The following is a 23,739-nucleotide window of genomic DNA, read 5'->3' on the forward strand; positions in this document are numbered from 1 at the left end:
AGAGAGAGAGAGAGAGAGAGAGAGAGAGAGAGAGAGAGAGAGAGACACTAAGTGGTGGTGGCTCACACCTTTAATCCCAACACTCAGGTCTGGAAGCAGAGGCAGAACGTTCTCTGTGAGTTAGAGGTCAGCCTGGTCTGCAGAGCTAGTTCCAGAATAGTTCCAGGATAAGAAAACTTTGTCTCAAAAACAAAACAAAACAAAACAAAACAAAACAAAACAAGGAGGTGAAGGAGGAGGAAGAGGAGAAGAAAAAGGAGAAAAGGGGGAAGAAAAAAGGAAGAGCACTCTCCTTTGAGTGTTCTAGATACCAATCCCCTTAGGGCAGAGAAAGAGAGGTAATGGGAAGGCAGTCCACTAGGATAGAAAGGATTTAGCTAAACGTGAGGTCTCTCCCCTCTGGAAAACCACAGTCCCTGTTGGATGGCAATGTGTGTGGCCATGAGGTATGCGGTCCACAAAGAAAGTATAGTTCTGCATCACCCACAAAGAAGGTAGTCACCTCTAAGATGTGTTTGTCTCTGGGGACAAAGCTGTGGGTACAACCAGATCCATCCACCTCTAAGATCTATACTGAGTCAATTCACCTGGTGGCCGGACACAGGGAAGAATTCCCGCCGCTCCCCAAGAGCTCCAAGGGGCTGGGGCTGCTAGCCTAACCTTCTGGGTCTGGTAAACACTCTCCTCAGGCTTCCTCAGTCCTCTACAGCAAAGAGCTTCCCTGCAACCCCTAGCCCTGGGCACTGCAGCATAGGCCCTCCCCCCGCATTAGCTCTTAAGCTATGCAAATAGACATCGGAGGGAGCCCTGTTTAAAGTATTTAGACGAAATGAAAAAAGGCTTTCATCGGCACTAATGAGCCATTCAGGATGCCTCCCCAGTGGATTCTCTCCCGCTCCGCCTCCTGGCCCCTCTTAGGAATAGAAGTCCCACCCCTGAGCCCTAGCCTGGTAGTTCCCCTGCTTGGTTTTCGCAGCTGCCCCGCCCCTGTAAAGTCCAGAGGGGTGGAGGTACTACAGATGAGGCCCCTTTGTCCCACACCTGGCAAGTCTGGTTCAGGGTGGAGCCCTTTCCACCTCCTGCTAGCTTAGCCTCAGGGTCTTACAGATAGGTAAACTGAGGCTTAGAACCAGAAGGCTGGTGGGCAGTGAAGCTGGAAGCGTTAAGCAGAGTCTCTTCCTAGAGGATTTGCTGTCCCAGACAATAGAACTGCCTCGGCACTTCCTCTCGGCACCATCACATCTTTCAATCTTTCTGGACCACAAGGCCTTGGGTTCTAATTCCAAAACCACTTCACTATCATGCGAACTGTCTCCCTAGTTGTGAAGGGAAGACATTGAGTTCTGGGAGGAGGACCCTCCTGACAACAGCTTCCACCTGCAAGCCCCAACCCCATCTGTATAGAGTATAGGTAGGCCCCAGCCATGACCAGGACTCATTTCTCAGAGACAGAAGGCATAAGATGCTTATGTCCAGTATGGGGAGAGACCCTGTGGTTCTGGGACAAGCTCTCCCCACCATAGGGAGACTCTCCCACCATAGAGTAGAACCAATTCTCAGCTTAGAGCAGAGAGCATGACAACATGGGGGTACGGAGAGCCTGGGGGAGGTAGTGGACAGGGAGTCCACTATTCTAGGTTCTAAAGGTTAAAGCTGGCCCAGCATTGGAAGAATGAGAATTTAATGGGATCCATTTATTATCCCATAAAAATTAATGAGTTTATTCTGGAGGTTTCCTGGCCCCTTTCAAGTTTTAATAGGGGATTAGTGAGGGCTTGACTCTGCAGACCCCTATTATCCCAGAGTCTGAGGGAGCAAAGGGGCCCTGTGTGTTAGAGAGTGTGGGTGCCCCTGGGCCTGAGTCTGATCACCACATTGACAGAGCAGTGGTTCAGCTATGCTTCTTAGAAGTTGGCAGGGCCACTGAGCCCTGAAGTCTAAGTCTAGAAGCTTCTGATTCCAGACTCACCCCCTATAGTATCCAGCCTTTCAGTAGGTTCAATACTGTGTGTTTGCTTGTATAGACAGGAAAGACAATAATATAACCTTCACACTTTAGATGAGGAAACCAAGGCCCAGAGACGGGATGTGGTTTTCCAAGGTTATCTAAAAGCTATACAAGAGCCAGAATGGACACACACTTCCTGTTGTGGTCTAGGACCAACAGCTGGGATTGGTAACAGCTGCTATCCACTGCCTTCCTGCTTGCTGTATGCACACTCTACTCTCAGACCTCATCAATCCAGGGAAGTTTGTGTCATTATCTCAAGAAACGGACACTCTGGAGGCCCAGAGTGGTTAAATAATTCATTTATGATCACATAGAGACCTGGGATTCGAACCCACAGCTTAGCTCAGTTTGTTGCTCTGGCTGGGCCTCCTATATCCCCACCAGTCTGGATGCTGTTATATTAGGGCATCTGTGTGGGAAATCCTGCAGCTTGTGGTGACTGGGGAGGCTTGGTGGCATTCTGGACGGGCAGCATTTTGAGTGGGCACAGGAAATGAGATTTTCCTTGTCAGGACAGATACCTTCCCTAATACCCCATTGTTCATATAATTCACCCTCCTGCTGTGCTGTTTCTATCTACATTTTGTGTAGATACCTTCTTATACTTCTGGGTCCAATTCCTGTCTCCTCTCCGGATGGCCATTCCTACCTGTCTGTCTGCTGACTTCCTGGGATACTTCTTGATGGGTCCTGAGCAGGACAGCTTACACTGTGGCAGGGATTACAGCATTAGGCTTCTCTCTCCCCACACAGCTCTGCCCATAAACGTTGGTCCCTGGTGCTAGGCTTGGTAAAGGGTAGACTCAGGACACGGTTCCTAAGCATAGGTCTGCTTGTCCACACAATCAGGATTCACCTTGCTCCCCAGAGCCTGGCTCTCAGGCAGCATAGGTGGGCAGGGGTGGGTCCAGCAGGGTAAAGCTGGGCAGTGATGGGGAATCTGCAGAAGCTAGCAGGTCCCTCATCCCTGTGACTAATCTTCCTATCACATGTTGTCACCATCCTCTTTCCTGCTCAGCCTCTGTTGGTCCAATAAAGTCCAGACTTTGAATATGAGCAGGAGCCAGATATGCTTTAATCCCAGCACTTGGGAAACAGAGGCAGGTGGATCTATGTGAGTTGGAGGTCAGCCTGGTCTACAGAACCAGTTCTAGGATAGCCAGGGCTACACAAAGAAACTCTGTCTTGAAAAACCTAACCAGGCCGGACGGTGGTGGCACACGCCTTTAATCCCAGCACTTGGGAGACAGAAGCAGGCAGATTTCTGAGTTCGAGGCCAGCCTGGTCTACAGAGTGAGTTCCAGGACAGCCAGGGCTACACAGAGAAACCCTGTCTCAAAAAAAAAAAAAAAAAAAAAAAAATTAAAACCTACCAAACCAAACCACCACCACCAACAACAACACTGAGCAGGGGACACCACCTCCCAGCCAGATTCTGGCTGGAGAAGTGGCTGGTCACCAGCCCTCCAGTTCATGTCACCTCTGTGAGTGCTTCACACCTCTTTCATTTGCCCAGGAGGAAACAGTCCAGGTATCCACAGTAAACCAGGGGTAGGGCCGGGTTTAGAGTGCTGGCACTAGGAAGATACCTGGGTTTAGAGTGCTGGCACTAGGAAGATACCTGTCCCACCTGCTCCAAAGAGGGAGCCCTCTGGTGTCTGCTATCCACGGCCATACCTCTGGGGACAGAGCACTCATTGCCTCCCAAGTAACCAGGAGCCCCTACAGACATCCTTTGATATCTCCAGGTTGGAGTCTTATTGCCAGGTGGAGGGAGCAGCAAGGGAAGTTGAGGCAGAAATCAGGAGTCAGGCCACCTCATCGTGGTCTCGCCCTTATGGGTGAGGCCTGGTGCTGCTGTCCAAGCTACTTCTCCAAACCAAGCCTGCACATCCCATCAATAAAATGGAGAAGGGTATGCGTGTGCTGTCTGCTCTCACAGACCAGAACACAGTGAACCATGAAGGGCTCAGTGTGTGGAAATATCCCATGGTACTGTGTCTCTAGCATTTACCACATGCCCAGGGACATCCCAAGTAGTATACCAGTGTCAGCCCACTGAACATCACAATGTTCTATCACACAGGAACTTTATCACCCCATCGGACAGTTGGTGGAACAGGCGCAGGGAAACCCAGTTCCCAGGTTTATCAGCTTGGCTTTGGTTGTCTAGCTCTCAAGCAGTGCTTTTTGCAATAATTTTTTTCAATAATGATGTTTTAAAGAGTTTTTTAAAGTATTTAATTTTGTGTATATCTGTGTTTGCCTGTGTGTACATATGTGCACCCCATGAATGTAAGGCTAATAGAGGCCAGAAGAGAGCATCAAATTCCCCCTAGACCTGGAATAATAGGCAATTGTTAGATACCGTGTGGGTAACAGAAACCTATCTGGAATCCTGGGTAAGAGCAGCAAGTACCGAGCCATCTCTCCAGCCCCGGTGGAATGTTTTATGTCTGTGTTCAGTATGATAGTCAGCGAGTGGGCGTGTAGCTTAGAAGTAAAATGCTTGCCAGGCGGTGGTGGCACACGTCTTTAATCCCAGCACTTGGGAGGCAGAGACAGGAGGATTTCTGAGTTCGAGGCCAGCCTGGTCTACAGAGTGAGTTCCAGGACAGCCAGGGCTATACAGAGAAACCCTGTCTCGAGAAACCAAAAAAAAAAAAAAAAAAAAAAAAAAAAGAAGAAGAAGAAGTAAAATGCTTGTCTAGCATGCACAGGTTCTGTCTTTGAGTCCTAGCATTACACACGGTTAAAAACAAGGTAGCCAGGATTGGTGAGATGGCTCAGCGGTTAAGAGCACCGACTGCTGTTTAGGAGGTCATGAGTTCAAATCCCAGCAACCACATGGTGGCTTACAACCATTCATAATGAGATCTGATGCCCTCATATTGGTGTCTGAAAACAGCTACAGTGTACTTTGGGCTGGAGTGAGCAGGGCCAGAGCAAAAGGGAGAAGGGAAGGGAAAGAAAAAGAAAAAAGAAAAAAGAAAACAAGGTAGCCATAGTCATGTGAGGCCGTGGAACATTCTAAATGGAGCTAGTAAGGATGAGGTAGTATATTTTAACTTAATTTCATGTTAGTGACTACTATGTACAATGAAAAAAATGTAAAATGGGTAGCCTGGCCTCCCTCCCCAACAATATTTACTGCCTCTCAGGAGGGAAGAGCCTAAGGCGAGGGTCCTGGGAAAGTTAATATTGGACAGGTCGAAGAATGAAGGTAAGGAAGATACCAAAGAGCCTGAAGACTTCTTTTTTTGTTTGTTTGTTTGTTTGTTTGTTTTTGAGACAGGGTTTCTCTGTGTAGCCCGAGCTGTTCTGGAACTCACTCTGTAGACCAGGCTGGCCTCAAACTCAGGAATCCACCTGCCTCTGCCTCCCAAGTGCTGGGATTAAAGGCGTGTGCCACCACTGCCCAGCAAGCTGAAGATTTCTTTAAGGCTTTCACGAAGGTTACAGTAGGGCTGGGCCTATCACCTTTCATTTCTCTAATGATGTTTGCTTCCCAGCTGTGGTCAAGTATTCTGTAGGTTGTTGGGTGTCCTCCCTTTTTTAAAGATTTATTGTATACATATGAGTATTTTGTCTGCATGCATGTATGCACACCATCTGCCTGCCTTGTGTTTTCGTTGGGAGGAGAGCATCAGACTAGAGTGACAGATGGTTGTCAGCTACCATGTGGGTGCTGGGATCTGAACCTGAGTCCCCTGTAAGAGCAGCCAGTGCACTTGAACAGTGAGCCATCTCTCCAGCCCCAGGTTGTTAGGTGGGCAATTGTGAGGGCTGGAACAGAGGCGGTTTAAGAGGATTTTGACTTTATGGGAGGAACATCTGGACTCCTGTGATCCAACCAAGCTGGGCCCAGGCAGGTATGTGTCTTGTAGAAACACCTAGTCTGCTTTCCCTTCCTTCCCCACTGACCAGACAGCAACAGAGGGCAGTGTACCTCAGGGAAGTCCTGGAGCAGTTGCCCAGCTGCAGGGCTAGGGCTGGGCACTCATTGTTTACCAAACACCCCTGTGAGCCAGTCACAGCCTCCACAAGAGCCATCTTCCCTTCAGACCTGCTGATGCTCTTTGTGCTTGGAATCCATGTTCTACATTTTCCATGTGAAGAGTTTATGACTGAGGGGCAATGTGAATGGACCATCCTACTTCTCCTGAAGGGAAAATGGCCATCAGGGAGCAGCCTGTTTTACAGCCTGGGATCAACACTGCTACTGCCCTGGTGGCTGCTTTGTTGCTGGCACTTGTGCATAAGAAATAGACATATGCCTGTCTGGTAGCATGTGTGTGTGTGTGTGTGTTAGAGAGAGAGAGAGAGAGAGAGAGAGAGAGAGAGAGAGAGAGAGAGAGAGAGAGAGAATATGGTGTGTGTGTATGAGTGTGTGTGTGTGTGTGTGTGTGTATGCCCCTAGGACACAGCAGAAGGGGATGCTGTTCCCAAAAACGCTGCTGTGGCCCCTTATTTTAACTGTCCCCTCCTTGGATCCTAGTCTGACCTTTCCCAGAGCTGTCTTATAGCCCCCAGGCTCTGAGGAGGTAGGGAGAGGGAGGGGACACTGCTCTGGGCTGCAGCCAGGCTGGGCCTTTTCACTCCACTGTCCCTTCCCTCCTGTGAGGCTGTGATCAGGGGCCCAGGGTGGAAGGAGCTCCCTGCTAACTGCCACATTCTCGGCTTTCCAATTTAAAATCTAATATGGTCTCGCCACTGCAGAGCTGGGGGCTGGAGAGGTGATTAATGAGGCCTCTGCTACAGCGTCACCTGCTGCGTTCTACACCTTCCCCTGCGGCCTTGTGTTCCCCCTCCTGTCTGCCTGCTGGCCCCAGGGACCTGGAGGCCAGAGCCCTGCCTGCCCAGGAGTGATTCCTGGGCCTGGAGCCTTAGAGCACTGCCCTGAGAGGTAGGGGTTGTTGAATTGGCTCCTCCTCCTGGGACAGGATGGAAGCAGCGGGAGGAGCCCCCTTCTTGTTACCCTTGCCAGTCTAATCTCATCCTTCACCTTGACTGGGCTGCAGCTAACAAGGCAGGGTCTAGGTAGGAACTGAGGCTGGGGTTCATTTACTCAAGCTGGGGTTTCTAATCATCAGCCCCTCCATCTGTCTGCTACCCCAAGCTCCCTTTTCTGCCTAGGATGTTAGGCAGGAGACAGAGAAGCTATCTGCGGGTCCCAAGGCAGAGGTAAGAGCAGAGGAGCGGAAGGGCATGGCCCTGAGCTGGTGAGCAAGTCACAGCCCTCCTGAGCCAGCCCAGTCATTACCAAACTATCAGCAGCAAAGACCGTATTTCTCTGAATGTCAAACCTTAGAAATGTCAGCTGGGACAGGAAGTCTGCAGAGACAGGAACTGTGTTCTCCCCGGAGCCAGTAGCTGGACCATCTCAGCCAGCCCAGAGGCAAAGCTGGGAAACAGGGGATGACCAAGAGAGAAACAGCCATTCCCTTCATCTTCTGCCCATTCCCCAACTCTACACAGCAGCCACAGATAATCCCTTGCAGCCACACGCACAGCGAAGCAGAGCCACAAGGCGATAGGGCTGGAGAGCACTACCTTCCTGAGTCCCAGACCAGCATCTCTGGGCTGCTGCCCCAGCCCTTACCCCAGTGTTCAAAGGCAACTCCTGAGGCCGTTCCCAGCACTTTAGTTCACCTCTGGGAATTTGGCTTCAAGGTCCAAGAGTCCATGGCGCTAATGAAAGGACTTACCTTGTGCATAAGGGCCAAAGTCACCTCCCTAACCCAGTCACTTTTGCTCTCTGATGCTTCTGTCTGCTGCATTAGGAAAATAACTTTCAGGAACTGCAGTTGAAGAAGGTCCTGTGCTCAGAACCCCGGGATACCCTGGTTTTCAATGTTGAGTTGCGTTCTAGCTACTTCTTTCCCCGGAGGTCACTAGAGTCTCTGCTCTTAGCTGTGAAGACCTTATCAGAGCCCTGGCTCCAGGGTAGCTCTGCCTCTACCACACTGCTGGTGTGTGTGGCTTTGAGCTTGACCTACCCTCTCTGGGCCTGTTATTTCTTAGTACTTGCTTCTTGGTTTCTTAAGAAGTCTTTAGGTGGGAGGGGGCAGTTACAACTTCTCTACTATTGGTGCCAAGTCTAGGAGTTGATAGAGCCTCCTGGTGGGCACAGTGAGGAATTACGCTCTATTATTTGTCACTCTCCTGTATCCAGAGCCCATTTCCCTATATCTAACTCTTGGTCCATATTTGCCGAGCGTTGGGTGTGAGAAAGTATATGTGTGCATATGCATGTTTTCTGTGTGTGCATGTGTATATGTGTGTGGACCTGTGGCATGTTTGTACACATGTGTGAGTGCATATGGGGGGCTCAGGTAGGGCTGGAGGACCCTGAGAGCCCTCCTGAGCACCTTCTGTGTCCTGGATCTGGGTCACTCACTGTTTGCTTGCACTGTCTGATGACTCCCGTCCTACAGGTGAGAAAGCTTGGTCAGAGAGCTGACCTGTGGGAGACAGTGTAGCTGGGAGGCAGGCCTAGGAGTCTGAGGGAAAGGCAGAGGACAGATGCAGAAGCAAAAGGCCCCTGAGAGCAAAGACAGGCTGTATCTAGAAGTAGGCCTCTCTCTGAGGGAGCTGGAGCTGCCTGTCTTTTTGGTTCACTGGTTCAGCTCCTGCAACTGCTTTGCTCTGTGCTCTCCCAGCCGAGACTAGTTCCCAGGGCCAATGGAAGGAGCAGTGGGGGTGAGTGTTTCTTCCTTCTTGGTCTGGAGATAATGACTTGATAGTGGCCTTTGGGTAGAATTGAGTCTCAGCATGGGTCTGAAACCCCTCTAGGAAGTGCAAGAATGATATTAGAGGCCCCTGGGTGGGTAGCTTCATTGGCATGCCTCCCTTCTCTCTGCCTCTTGACCCTTCAGCATCCCCCCCCCAGCCCTCCCAGCTCCTGTGGGGGATGCCAGCAGCTCTACCTTACTTCCAAATGACCTAGGGAAGAGTCAACTAGAGAGTTAAGCTCTGCTGGGGACTTGGTGAGGTGAGGGAGTGGAAGCAGAAGAAACCCAGGGCCTTCCTTCGGCAGGTAGGGAAGTTTACTTGCCTTGTGCCACCTGTATACTAGCCCAGGCTACCTTTGCCACTATGTTTTTGTGGGACTGAACATCTCAGACTGTGAGACTCTCCAGGGTTGTCCTGTTCCTACACTTCCACAGAAATCTTCAGCAGGGGAGAGAAGAGGTACGGAGCTGTTAAAAATAGCAGCATCTCTGATCTTCCTTGAGGGCTCAGTGGAGCCCAGGATTGGGAAGAAAGAGAATGGAGTAGGCTGATGGGAGTGGGGACAGCAGCCTGAGCTGAGGCCGGATGTATTTATTCTATAGGCCACTGGCCCAGGATGCACAGAGGGCACTGACACCCAGGGATGGATGGACAAGCCAGGCAGGCACGCACAGCCAAAGCTACCTGCATGACTATGCTGCTTTCCCCCCAGAATCTTAAGGTTGCTATGCAGACTCAACCCACACTTCTCACACCCACCTCCTACCTCATCTTTGCTTTGACTTCCAAGGTCTCTGCTGAACTGGATGGAGGAACACCTTGAATTGAGAGAGCTAAACTTTCTTCTCCTGTCTTTTCCCATTTCTGTTGCTTGAAGCCCAGGACAGGAAAGGCCAAGGGAGAGCCAGAGTCAGTGTGAGGTCCAGCAGGGCTAAGACTTCAGACACCAGTCAGCAGTCAGAGACCTCATGAGCACCACCCAGACCTGAGGAACAGGCACAGCAGGACGGAGAGATAGAAGACTAGAATAAGAGTATAGAATAGGGCCCTGCTCCAAGACAGGTTCTGAGTGGGCCGTGCAGGAGGAAGGAGAAAGCAATCAGGTAAATGAATGTGTCCACGCATTACATTTTCATGCCTTACTGGAGACCTCCTTCACACTTTTGGCTGGAGATATCAGGGGTACTTTGAGCCTCAAAATGTGGCTTTCTTCCAGTTTCTTTAGCCATCCACAAAATAGGGTGCCTTGATGGGAGGGAGACCACCAGCTGTTGGACCAGATGTTTCAAATCACCAGCATGTCTCCTGTCTGGATATAAATAATTTGTACAACTACGTCGGGAAAGCAGTGTCCCAGGAAAAGACCCTTAAAAGGTCCATGGACCCAGGCTGTCTCTCTGCCACTTGGTCTCATGATGCAGACCTTGAATGGGTGCTCATCCCCGACTTGAGAGCTCAGCCCTGGCCTGGCTTCTTAGGTCATCAGATCCAGGCTTTCCAGTGAGTGCCTCCTCTTGGTGCCCTGCATCTCTTCAGCTATTGGAGGACCCTCTCCTCAAATAGAACTTCGAGTCTTTTCCTAGTCTTTACCCTCGCTGATTTCCTACGATTTTCTATGCTGTCTATAAAAGAGGTGGGATAGAATCTGGTGCCATGAATTCCCACTGGCATAGGGAGGTGACGTGATTCATCCAAGGTCACATAGACACCAAGAGCCAGCACAGGGTTTAAACGGGGGGTGGGGGCTTGGGGTAGGGGGTGGGCCTTGACTCTCTGATTAGCTTTGTGCTGTTGGGATTTTTCCTGATATGTAGTGTTGCTTCCCACACTGCTTGATTCCTCTCTCCCTAGGCTCCAGAGACTCCCTAGGCACCTGCTGGCTTGTGGGACCCAGGCCAGACACTCAGCAGGTGGCTGCTTGGGGGACAAAGAAGCTGGTGATCGCAGACTCAGAGCTGGGAGGGAGGAGGGAGCAGGAAGAGGCTGAGAGGGGAGCAGTGTAGATGAATCTGGGCTGAGGATGGAGAGAGCAGGAGGAAAATAGCCTGTATTAGATAAGATGTAGGGATGCTCAATGGTTTGGGGCTTTCCTACTGAGCTTCCCTAAATTCTGCCTGATGGGAGGGAGGGGCGTGGTTGTAAAGAGAAGAGCCTTTGGGGAGGGGTGAAAGGGGGAAGGAGCCTCTGAGGGACATGATGAGGTTACTACCAAGGTATAGCAATTCTGGCTAAGCCCTTAGGGATGCACTTTGCAGATGGATACCCTCAACTTGGATTATGCAGAGGATTTGGTTTGGTGACAAGCAGGAGGAGCCCTGTACTATATTTGCATGTTGAAAGTTACAGGGATATCCAGACCCAGCAGAGATGGGAAAGTTTCATCATGGTCTGGCTTGAGGACCTCAGAGACTTTTTAGGCCTTCACATTGGCCTAATGGTGATTTCCTGCTACAGATGAGAAACTGAGGTACAGCAGTATTCCTGATCAGGAGTCATCTGTCTCTGAAGTTCAGGGTAGCTGGATCCTGTAGGAGTCATTTGTTGTATCTAGCCCATTCAATTACTATTGGAGGAGAGGAAAAAAAAACCCTCAAACAAAACAAAACAAAAACCAAAAAACCAACAACGAAAACAAAAAACAACGAAACCCCAGAAGCCTCTAGTCTAGGTAGAAGTAGGTAGAGCTGATGTTAATCACTAAGGATGTAGCTTATCTCTACGTTTCTTACGATCGGGGCTTGTGTTATATAGTCCAGTTTTTGATAGGTGCTGAATGGAGGGATTGTGGAGTGGAGAATGGATGAGTGGGTAAGTGAACAGCTGAGTTTTGATGGGTCATAGTTGCTGGGTAGTCAGGAAAGGGGAGGCAGGAGAACGGAAAGAGAAGGACAGAATGGCATTCTGTAGAGGCAGGACCAGTTACTGCACATACGTACAGTGCCTAGGCTTTATCTAGCATCCTCACCGAGTCTCCTCCCCTCCTCCCAGGCTTACTCAGTCTCTGCTCATCTCCTGGCAGAGCCCCTTGTTCCTGCTGGGCTCAGCCAGGACCTCCCACCTCACCCCTACTCTCCCTGCCAGCCGCCCTGCCAGCAAGGCTGCAGGCTGTGCAGCCAGAGCCTGGGATTGTTGTTGGAGACGTGGCAGGTTTGTTTGCTCCCAAGCCCTCTGAGAAATCTCAACAATCAATGGCCAACAACACTCTGCCTGCAGCTGCAGCATCGATCTTCTTCTCTTCCAAGGGCTGGCGGCCTGGGAGACAGCAGGTAGGTAGTTGGACGGAAGCTGGGGAAGGCTTAGGGCTTCCTTCCATCTGGGGACTGGGCCTCAATGGAGGCTGAGGAGGTGGGATAATCCAAGATGCCAAGACAGGTGGCACTGATCCTCTCATTTACCAAGACCCACAAAGGGCAGAAGTCACCTAAGGCAACTGACCTTTGAGCCGAGGTGTTTCAGCCCTTTGCCATTAAGGATAGAGTAGATAAAATGTCTGTAACTTGCCATAGTAAAGAATGAGAGTAGGCATCACTGGGAAGCAACTGTCGAGGCCAGAAATGTGATAGAAGAAAGTTACGGAGTATCTATGTCTTGAGTCTGTCAGATAATATGAGCTTGAACTTGGTCTATGAAAGGCAGGTAATAGCTTCTATTTCGTTGAAATGATACAAGGGGCAATGAGCGAATGTATTCAAAGCACTTAGGGAGCCTGGCATGTATTTGGGTCTCATAAACATTTGCTGTTATTGCTGCTGCTTATATTATTTGAATAGTGGTGTTCTGGGTTCCTATTTGCCTAGACTACCTCTCTTCCTAGGCTGGAAGAGACAGAGCGCTGGCTGATGCAAGACTTTGCAAAATGGGCAGGCACTTTGGGATACCCTTTCTGTTCACTAGCTAGACAGCCCAGGGTAAGTGACTTGATCTCTCCCAAACTTGTTTTTCCCATCTGTAAAGTGGGGATAGAAACCTCTTACTGTGAGCATTAAATAGAAAAGGCTTGATCAGTGAAGCCTTGGCCCCTGTGGCTAAGGGTGTTCTCTGGGCCGATCCTTACATCTCAAACCATGTTTGTGTAATGAGCAAATGAATGGTAGACTGAATGATTAGATGGCTGTACCCCCAACACCCACGTTTTGTAGGAGTGAGAAAGGCTCATGGATCTGCATTACCGTCTAGATTACTCGTAGGCCTCCGCTACTCCATTCCAGGGCATATCTGATCTCAGAGCTCCGTATCAGTCTCTCCAGGCTGCATGGTGGTTTTCTGAAGCTTGACTGGTTGAGTGCACTCTGGAGCCTCAGCCAGATACGAACTGGGGGGAGGGGATTTGAGAGGCTGGAACCCGTGCTCTCCTGTGCTGATTTCTACCCGTGCAGTTCTTAGAAATTGCTTAACATGCATTTGATGTGTGTCACATGCTAGGTAGGGCCTGAGCCACTGGGGACACAAGTAGTGGTGGCAGTAAGGGATGACTGAGGAAAAGCTTTACCAAATTAAGAACGGCCATCCACCCCGCCCCCAAACCACCTAAGGCTGATGGCATGACAACTTAATTTGTAGAAGGAAAAAATCTAAGTAAAGGCTGTAATTTATGGCAGAATAATTGGCCAACTGTTAGGAAAGGAGGAAAAAAGTCTCAACATACAATCTATGTAAAAATAGTGTACTTGCTACGCAAACTCAGCTTCAAGACACAGTCCCAGCTGCTCGAGGACCGTCATTCCATTCTAACCAGGCAGCTGACCCCTAAGCTTCTCCTAAATAGGCTTTCTGGAGTTACTCAAGATACATGGGGTGAGCAAGGTAGACTTACTGTTCTCTTTCCTGAGTTATTGGTATTGATAGGAGCTTCAAACAACCAGGGAAAAGCTCCTGATCCAACAGTCTGGGGACCAGATGGGGCACCAAACAGACAGTGGGAACATGGACAAGTCCTCTGACCCAGGCTGGAGGACAGGCCATAGAGCAGATGCCACCTGCCAATTATTGAAGTGCCATTCAAGCCAGACTCAAAGCATGGAGTAGCCTAACCAGGCTGGCCAAGGGGAAGAAAAAAACAAAACACGGGTAGAAGGAACATCAAGAGTCCAAAAGCTGCCGAGAACTGGGCTTCTCTGAAAAATTGATGCTAAGACTCCTTTGACCTGGCTGGATTAGTCATCTTTCTGGAATGATGTTGCTTCCTATTGGAACTGGCCCTCGAGACTTCCTAGTACCTGCTTTCTACCTCTTGGCTGTGGACTGGGGCTGGAAGTTTTTCCTCTTCTAGGTGACTCTTATTTATAGAGCTTAGCCCCTCACAGGTGAAAACCAGGCTTAGCGACATGGTGAATTCCATGCACCCTTACAATGATGGCTCCCGAGGGTGAGGTCTATGGTGAGCCAAGGACACGGTAAGCTGGCCTCTTCCTCATCTGGGCTGAGAGGCTCCTTTACTGAAGTTACCCCTGTCTATTGTTTTCTGTCTGACGAGGTTGGAGGGTAGAATAACAAACCCTGAGAACTCTGGCCAAGAAGGGGTGAAGGATTCCTGAGCTGCGAACCATCTGGTAGATGGGCTTGGCTCAAGCTAGGAGGGGTGGAGACAAGAAGAGCTGGAGGAGACTGGAGGGCCTGGGACGGGATGAGTGAGAGGGTAAGAAGGCAGCCTTTCTGATGTGTCCCTCTGTTCAGGCAGACGTGGGGATGGGGGAGGGGGTAGTTCAGTTTCTAATTAAGCCCAATCCCATTGTCTTCCTGCTCCCCATTAGTGCCCCGCAGCATCCCCAAGGCATTATAAGCTGCCACCCTGCTGAGGCTGGGATGGCCGCCAGGACCTGCCAAGCTTGATTCGCTTAGGCCCGTGAGGGGCCAAAAGCCAACCCTGCTCTTCTTCTTGGGCAGTCTCCTCAGAAACCCAGCAGGGATTCCCTGCCTACCAAGTCCACCTCTAGGGCTCTAAGTGGAATCCAAGATATCTCCCATGAGCCCTTCTCCCCAGCAAGAGCCCTGATCTTGAAGAACCAGGCTAGAAAGCCGGGTGTGGCAAAGCTTGTGCAGCAGCCCCCAGACTCTGAGCAATAAGCCATCAGAAGCCAGCACCAACCAGAGCTCCACCTCCAAGTAGCAATTTGCATTTTAGGTTAAGACAGTCCTAGGTTAACCCTTGCAGCAGTGGGAATCCTGGAAGCCAAATCCTTCCTTTTTTTTCCCCCCTACACTTTATCCCCTAGTTTCTGCCAGAATAAGCAACTGAGGCTTGCTGTTTTTGCTCCCGCTCCCATTTTTCTTTCCACAATACTCTCAAAGCTTGGAGAGATGGAGCCCTGGGTCCAAGGTCACATAACTACGGAGGCAGCTTCTATACCTGGAGACCTAATCCCACCCCAGTATTGGCTGTTTTTACCTTCACAATCTCCCCAGGCCACATTCACACATGCAGAGTTTAATTAACTTTATTGATATTCAGAAATTAAGAGAATGACTAAAGGTAATTGCTCATTAAAAATCATTAAGCTGACACAACAGGCCTAGGCAGACACAGCTCCTGTTGAACTGTCTTCTCCCCCACTGTGGCAAGACTTCCCTGGCACTTCCCGTGGGATGGGAGGATGCCCCATAGTATGTAATGCCTGTCATACCTGGAACCAAATACATCTAAGAGGCTGCAAAAGAACGAGGGGCTTTTGCCCATGGGGCGGAGCACTATCCACCTATCTCTTTGGTGTTCAGAGCCTCTTGCTTCCCTGGACCGTTGAAGGTTGAAGGTTTAGACTGTGGCTGACTGTATCCTGTGGCTTGAGTCCCTCTTGTGAGCACAGCTCTGAGGTCTCCCAGGCTGCCAGGCTGCAGAGATGCATTCTCTGGCTGAAAGACTTGCAGCCAAAGGCTTTTATTCCACAAATCTCTCCTTTACTAAGGTCTCCAGGAACCCCCGATAGTCAAGTGAGCTACCTCCAAAATGAGAGGGCTCAGAACCCTAATGACGAACCACAACCACCCATCTATGTTAAATAGGTAGGGGCCCCCTGGCCACCCAACTCTGGGTGCAGGCTCTCTCACATGCAGGCTAGCCACTGCTTCCAAATCCTCTCCTACCTCTAAAACACATAGTAAGGCAACCCCACAGAAGGACACTGGCTGGGGACACAGACTTTTGGCCAGAGTGGGTAAATTCCTCCCAACATGAACCTCCATACCTCCAATCTGGGCTCTCTACCATACCAGCTTTCTTCCTGGAGACCTATGGTTTCTCTCCAACCTGCAAGAAGCTGGCTGGCAAAGATTACACCTACCACTAGTGGCTTAACTAATGAATTGTCACCCAACACTCAGAGCTCCTGAACTGCAGACATCCTGAGACCTAAGGAATCCAGATCACACACTAGAACAAGAACTTCCATTGCCAGGGAACAGACACAGACTCTGTTCCAGAGAAGGAGCTGGGATGTGGCCAGACCCCATACAGATCCCGAATGCACAGAGATAACCTTAGATTTCTGGCCCAGAAGGTGGGTTTCTCTTCATCCCTTCTTATCCCTGAAGTGGGCTTGTGAAATTCTTCTTCTTCCCTGCAAGGTGAACATATAATTCCAAGTTTTCCTACTCTTAGGAGGAGCCAGTGTGGGCAGCCAGGTGGGCTGGGCAAAGACGTGGTCTACTTGTGGGTAGGGCTAGAGGTTCAAAGATGTGCTCCCTCGCCACCCGGACGGGAGAGCAGCGGCTTGGTACTAGCTCAGCCCTGGCTGTTCTGTCCTCCAAACTCTCCGGCCTAGGAGGATGGAGCCCGAAGGTTACAATCCTCCCTCCTTCCCTTCTCTACACCAGACGCTAGGAACCATAACCATATGGCGAGGGACTCTGAGTCCCAAGTCAAAGTGCAGTTTCGCGGACCCCAGCAGGAGACCAATAAAAGCACAGAATGACCTGAGCATTTGAAGACTCCCAAAACCACTTGCTTCAGACCCTTCCTGCTTCCTACTCATCTTTCCTCCAAACTCCCTTGCTGCTTACTCCGAGGCCAAGCGTTTCTTGACCGAGACCAATGAAGTTGGGACTTGACTCAGCGTCCGAGGCTGGGGCAAACGGTGAGTTCCGCTAACTAATCTGCGGCTCCGAGGTCGATAGAACCCGGCAGGAAGGCAGAGCCGAAGAGAAGCAGCGCTCCGTGCATGTGCGTGTGTGCATGTGTGTGTCTCTGTGTGCAAGAAAAGAATTTCAGGGAGGGCAGCCAGTCCCAGGACCTCAGTTGCTGCAGCCCAGAGAAGAACGAGAGGCTAAGGCAATGGGCTCTCAGGGTCCCCGAATGTCTCCCCAGAATTGTGCTCTAGGTTCCAATTCTGACTCGACAGCGTCAAGGCAGAGATAGGTGAGAGATGTCCCAGTCCCGGGTCCCGCCACCACCCGACCCAGTTCCTCTGCAGTGAGGATACGAGGGACCCAGAATAAGCGGCAAAGTCAAGCGAAGTTTGGAAACCAGCAGGGGAGGCAGAACGGCGGGCTGCCAGCTGGACTGTCCCGACTCTGCACCCGCGACCTGCCACCCACCCCCGTCCCCCACAACGCGCCCGGGAGCCCCTAGACGCCTGGAGTGGAGTGAGGGAGAGCGCGGGTGAGCGCGTGTGTGCGGGGAGGGGGTGGCGTGATGAATTGCAGCAGAGAAATCCCATTAGATCCGGGGAGATGATTAAAGGCGAGGTCTCGGCCGGGCGCGAATGGCGGGAGCCGCGGCGGCTTCCCGCCCGTGGAGCCCGCGCCCCGCCCGGCTGGGTCGGCGCCGGGGACAGCGCAGCCGGCGGGACGCGGTGCTTGGGAGGAACAACAGGACGCACGGAGCAAGGCGCCGGGATGGTCTTGCTTCCTTACCCCTGGGAGTCCGCGCCCGCCCCGGTCCTGTGCCGGACGCCGGGGTCTCTTACCGTGAGCCAGGAGCGCCAGCAGCGAGGGCAGGAGCAGCAGGGCTGCTGGGCGCATGGTGCTGCTTGTGGCCGCGCCCCGGGTCGGGGCCGCGGTAGGGGGATTAGGGACTGGGAGAGGCGTGGGCGCGGGGGGCACAGAGCGGGTCCCGGGGAGAGCAGCGGGGCCGCCGCCGCCGCCGCCGCCGCCAGCGCCTGACAGAATCAGCACCACGGCCAGCGCCTGGCGTCGGCGCCCGGGATCGCCGCGCGGGGCTGGGGGCGGGGGCGCAGGAGGAGCGGCTTACCGTAAAGTCTCAAGCAAAGGCGCAGAAGACCCAGAGGCAAGAGCACAGGCTTTCGAGCCCTGGGGAAAGGACTGCCCTGTTAATGTGACACACAGCCCCCGCCTTCCCGAACTGCCCACACCCATCCAAGCTTGCCACCCTCTCTCGGGTTAGTAGCCCTCCAAGGTGTTAGGTTCTAATCGTATTCTCCATTAAAGAGAACACCCCCTCCCCACCTCTCTCTCCACCCCACCTTGGTACCTGACAGCTACAAAGGGTGACTTGGAAAGATGCACATCAGTGAGGCAGCTGATGAGGCCCGCCTGCCCTTGTGGCAGCTCCATCCTGGGCCGATAATGAAGACGGCTTTTGAGTGTACAAAGGACAATAAATTATTACTTTGCGCTCAATAAATGCCAGGGCTCCAGGCAGCTGCATCAGCAGCAAACTGTGCTCACAGAAAAGCTTAATTATCCTGATATTATAGTTAAAAGCCAGTGGCACTTGTGTCCTAGGGAGACATTCTCCACTTGGTAGGAGGCAACCTGGGTCAAGCTGTGGGGTGCTGAAGGCAGCACCCTGGGTCCCCACACAGCTATGGGTTTCCAGACCTTGCTTCCTCTATTTCATCTGTAGAACAAGAACATCTACAGTAACAGATCTTTTATGCCAGTACCAGCTTCGGTCTTAGAACTGATGGGGAAAATGGGATCAGCATGAACATCAGGGGTCTTTATGACTGTATTAGTTTTAAATTTTCATTTGTTTTTTACCGTGCTAGGAACCAGGGCCCAGCACACGATCTCACACTTGATAGACAGGAGCTCTACCACTGAGCTACACCTTCAGCCCACCGGGATTGTTTCAGATGGAGGAAAAAACTGAAGAAGGGGTAGTAACCAAAATAGTCAATAGCACAGAAAAGGAAGACTCCATGACTCTGTGACCCGAGGAGTCCCAGTAAGCCACCGGCCAACAGCAGGCTAGCCACAGCTCTGCAGAACTTATGGCTACACTATTCAGACCCAAGACAGACATGGTTAGGCTTATTACAGGAATTTCAGTAGACTCAACAGGACACAAACATGTGGCTGATGTTAATATCTGTAGAGGAAGAAGGAAGCGAACTCTTTGTATCCCTTTAAGGACAGCTGAAAGGACAGTTCTTTCCATGTGAACTTGGGTCAAACCCCAATAATTTGAGATGGCACTTCCCCCCTCTCATCCTGGAAGCAAGTGACTTCTGCCCTAAGTTTCATTCCTTGGAGAGTCTTTTGGTCCTCACAGTCTTCCAGCTTTGCTCCTTTGATTCTCTGAAGATCCTTTTGTGGGCTCTGGGGAGCCATCTTGCTTGTTGTAAAGAATCCCGGGCAGCAGGTGGCATGCAGCGTTATCTAGGGAAGATGCTGGGAGAGGATTTTGGACAGTTGTCTGGAGAATTGGAAGAGAAAGGAGAGTAGCAGAAGGAATGGCAGGTAGGGGAGCCTTTGAAGAAAAGATCAGAAATGAGAAGCCAGGAGAGAGGGGCTGAGGAAGGAAGAACAAGAATTGTCCACAGAATGGGAGAACATGCACAGAAGTGGCTGACTAAGGTCTGGAAATGGTGAGTGTCATGAAGGCCTTCCTTCCTCGCAGGCATTCCTGACATTTCTCACTTCCCTGGGTCCCTGAGGACTGCACAGGTCTTGGATAAGGGGGTTAGCCACAACGTAGGATGAACCTGATCTATCAGGGTGGTTCATCCTGACTTAAAGGCTGCTAGAGGTCTCACCCGACTGTCTTGACTGTAGGGCTCTGCATGGCTGGGTACCCCTATAAGAAGAAAGGTAAGCAAGCTCTCTGGCAACCTGCAACATGACTTTCCTGACTGCCTGGGTTACAAGAGGGAGTCCGTTGCAAACTACAATCCCAGGATATAACACTCTGCCCTGAACCCAGAGGATGGGTCTGCACTGCATGATTAGAATAATACTACAGCTTGCTCTCGCTCTTTACTGAAGATCTGGTAAACATGGCTTCTGTGGAATGGGTTCCCAGCAAGGTTGAGGCAGAGCCTGGACCAATCTAGGGAGCAGTAGAGTTTAGGGTAAGCATCTTTTCTCATGCCTTTCAAAGGGCTCATTCTTCCTAGACATTGGCATTACCCATAACAGAGGAAGATAAAATGTCCAAGGGAACATTCATCTATATCAAGACTTACAGTCTGAGGGTTTACTCAATTCATACACACAATTTGAAAGTGGCACAGGCCAGGTGAGATAGCTCAGTGGGTAAAAGGCACCTGCTGGCAAGCCTGATAACCAGAGTTCTATTTCCCATGCCCAAACAGTAGAAGGGGAGAACCAATTCCTGTAAGTTATACTCTGGCTTCTGTACACACACACACACACACACACACACACACACACACACACACACACACAGAACAACCTATGATGACCTGCAAGGCTCCTTTACTGTGTCTACCTAGCTCTTTGCTCTAAGATCCTGACTTCTAACTTTTTTTTTACTACATTATCTGTTTACTAGTTGTTGACTTGATAGTTGCAAGGCCTATGTGCCCTGTACTCAAACCTAGCCCAGTGACCAGCACATCCTAAATGTTCAATGAATATTGTAAATAAATGGGGATTCCTAGAGCCTAAGGCAGGTCACAGATGCCGCATGAAAGCTGTGAAATAGAGATATGGGGGACTTCGCTTTGAGTCATTGAGGGCTTCACACAGCAGATGGGTGAAACCATGTTTCAGTGAAGGAGGAGGACAGGGTGGGGGCGTGGTTTATGTAGCCTGCATCATGGAAACTGCCAGGTAACTGAGGTCAGTAAGGAGACTGGTTCCGCAAAGCAGAGCTGCACCAACCACGCCCCTCCCCAATCCATAAGAAAGAGTGAGTAACGCTGGAGTCATCTGTGGCTAGGCTGTAGGAGGGTTTCTGGTCATCTGAGTGGCAGGTTGTTCTTGGTGGTTACCTTGAAGGGGTTACTTCGTTATGAAGGTATACAAAGCAGAATGTATCAGTCTGGCATCAAGCATTGTGGAAGAATTGTACTTCACTACTAACCCCGGAGGAAGACTACTACAGATTGATGTTGAAAGCCAGAGAGGGGGTTACTAGCCGTCTCCGAGATGAGAGTGGCTCTCTAGCCCACATCCCTCAGGAAGCCGGCCTCGCTTTTCCAATTCTAAACAACCTGTCAACTCATGGGATCACAGCCACATTGGTGACTTGTTTTGAAGTTGGCTGGGATGACACTTGCTTTCTGAGCAAGAAGAGGAGGGTAAAGAAAACCCAAAACCAAGAAAGATCTATTCTTCTGCAAGACAGCTTTCAAACCAGAGCATCCAAAGGGGCTTTGGGTTTTAGGAGAGCAGAGGAAGGGGCTGATACTTCATCCTAGAGATGGTAGGGGCACAGCCTTCTGCTCACTGCCACCGTCATTTCTGAGCAAGACTCCAGACTCAGTGGCTTCTGGTATGGCCAGGGATGTCAGGTCTGAGGTCCTGGGTTACCTAAAGTCAATCACCTGAGGGTTCTGGCTCTGAGGATTAGCTTCCACCCCAGGAATGGGACCAGATCTGTGGCAAGAGCCTAGGGTGCACTGAGTCAGCAGCAGAAAGTGGTTTGATGTGAACTACTTTCCATCTGCAAACCCAGGCCTCCAGCCTGCCCACCACCTCCAGTGGAGGCTTTGATCCTCTACAGCTCCATAAATGTTTAATGCCACTGGCTGGGCAGAAATGAGGCGGGTGCTGGAACGTGCAGACTGGAGATGGGACTTGTGATCCATCCTGTTGGCGAAATCATGTGCACTTAGGAGCCCTGGGCCGGGTGGGAGGAGCCCCTCCCCTGCTATGTGGAGGAAGAAGTCTCAGAGTTCAAGTTTGTGGCACTAATGAAAGAAGCTCTTTGAAAACAACGATAGGACTGAGGCTAAAATGAAGAATCAGTTGTAGAAGCCCAACTCTCCACCCCCCCCCCAGCTCCCACCTTTCCACCCCACCCCTACCCCCCTACCCGGTTTGATTGAAGGAGAAAGATAGAAAGTTAAATGACAATCAAATGCAAATACAGCTCAACAAACACCACAGCAATTACCAGGCTCAGGAAACACATGGCTTTTCAGGCAGCAGGGGTTGGCAATTTGGAAGCAGGGGCCTGTGCAGAGGTGATGGGCATGGGGCTATTTTAATGGACAGTTAAGTAGATGCAAAAACCTTGCATCTAGTTTGCATACATGCTGATGAGTGGGGAAAGGAGACCCTGGGAGGTTATGCTACCTTCACAGCTGCCTGGGGCTTGTTTTAGATGGGAAGGGGCCCTGAGTGCGTGAGAGGCAAAGCCAGTTTGAGTGCCTGGCCAGTCTCTTTGGTCCTACACACAAGCTGGTACTGAAGTATGAGGACTGAAGTGGAAGCAAGCCCATGGGGTCCTCCATGAAAGGGCTCCAGGCATTGGCCTTCCAACAGCCCAGAGGCTTTGGTAAGAGTGGCCTTCTCTTCAATATTTGCATAATGCTTTGCATCTCATTTGAATGCTATTAATTTGGTGTCAGGCTAGGTTGGCACGATGTAAGAAAGAGAACAGCTGGCCTTCTCCCTCCCCTCTGTACCCCAGGGCTTACTCTTCTCATAGCCCTCCCCAACCTTGGAGATAGAGGCCTTCACTCCCCCCTCCATGTTCCCTGACAAGGAGGACAAAGTCTTTTAGGCAAACCAGCCAAGGCCACCTGGATATTGTGGCTAGTTGAAGAGTTATGCTGAAGGAAAAGAAATGGTCCCCAAGGGCACCCTTGCCAGACCCAAAGACACCATGGGAGGAGGGTGCTGGGGGCCTTCGTCTCCCCAAGCGATCAAGGCAGCTTGGCTTGGAAAGGATCCAAAGATAATAACCAGGAGAGGGAGGGAACAGAGACAGGTGATAATCCCAGAGAATTATGGAAGGCTCTAGAAATAAAATCCTCTGAACTCAGTAGTCCTAGTGCTTGAACTGACATAAAACGCATCTGCCAGAGGCATTGGGTTTATGGTGCTGGTCAGGGGCTGGGGACTCAGTACCTGGTTGATGACCATGTAGTAAGGAAATGGGTCACCTGGTGGGCTAAGCTCCAGGAAAGTTGGAGAGGCCTCAGGGTCACCATTTAGATGCCCTTAGTCAATAGGCACCAGGGATTCCATGGTGACCTAGAGATAGTGACAGGAGAGTCAGGCTTGCCAGTTGGCTGAAATACCCTCTCAAACATCTGAGTTCTGAGATAGGGATATGGCTCAGTTGGTAGAGTGCCTGCCTAGCATGCATGAATCCCTGGGTTCAATGTCCAGTACTACACACACTGGGCATGATGATGCATGGCTCTAATCCCAGTCAGCCCTCAGATGGTGGTGGCAGGAGGATCAGAAGTTCAAGGTCACTCTCAACTAATCTCACCCTCGAAGCTTGGGGTCAGTCTGGGTTATATGTGACCCATCTCAAAGCATCCTCCCCATTACACATTTGAGTTCTTTCTCTGGGGGAAGGGGGCACAGCTGACATGCCCCCTCAGATACAGAAATGGTAGGGCCAGCAACACTCACTTTCGCTGACACCAGGCAGGAAAGGGTTGGTGTTAACAACACCCCAGCCAGGGTGATCTTACACCTGACCTCACACCACTGTCTCTGATAGCTGCTCAGCCTGAGCCAGGGTGAAGGCAAAAGAGTGTTTGTTCTTCTTATGCCTGAGGCAGGGGGGGGGGGGGGGGGGGGGCCTTGGCTTGAAAAAAAAAATGTGAGAGAGTAATCATGTTTCCCCTTCTGAGCAAACCCTGAAATGAAGCTTTGCAATTGCAGAAGGC

At 50.9% G+C, this 23,739-nt stretch overlaps 1 protein-coding gene across 3 annotated transcripts in view; it reads right to left on the bottom strand.

Annotated features, from left to right (window-relative positions):
• The window catches only part of Sez6 (seizure related 6 homolog), a 47,670-nt gene extending 29,419 nt beyond the window's left edge, over positions 1 to 18,251 (bottom strand). For 2 of the 3 annotated variants that reach the window (XM_028759378.1, XM_028759377.1), the window contains exon 1: positions 17,644 to 17,878. In XM_028759378.1, coding sequence (XP_028615211.1) covers positions 17,644 to 17,698 — 55 coding nt within the window. In that variant the 5' untranslated portion in view covers positions 17,699 to 17,878. Of the gene's footprint in view, positions 1 to 17,643; positions 17,879 to 18,167 lie in introns of those variants that run through there. The other variant, XM_028759379.1, reaches the window with a different exon arrangement.
• Between the last annotated feature and the right edge of the window lie 5,488 nt (positions 18,252 to 23,739).

This window comes from Grammomys surdaster, unplaced genomic scaffold (genome assembly GCF_004785775.1).
Source record: "Grammomys surdaster isolate TR1022 unplaced genomic scaffold, NIH_TR_1.0 126278, whole genome shotgun sequence".
NCBI classification, from domain to species: Eukaryota; Metazoa; Chordata; class Mammalia; order Rodentia; family Muridae; genus Grammomys; species Grammomys surdaster.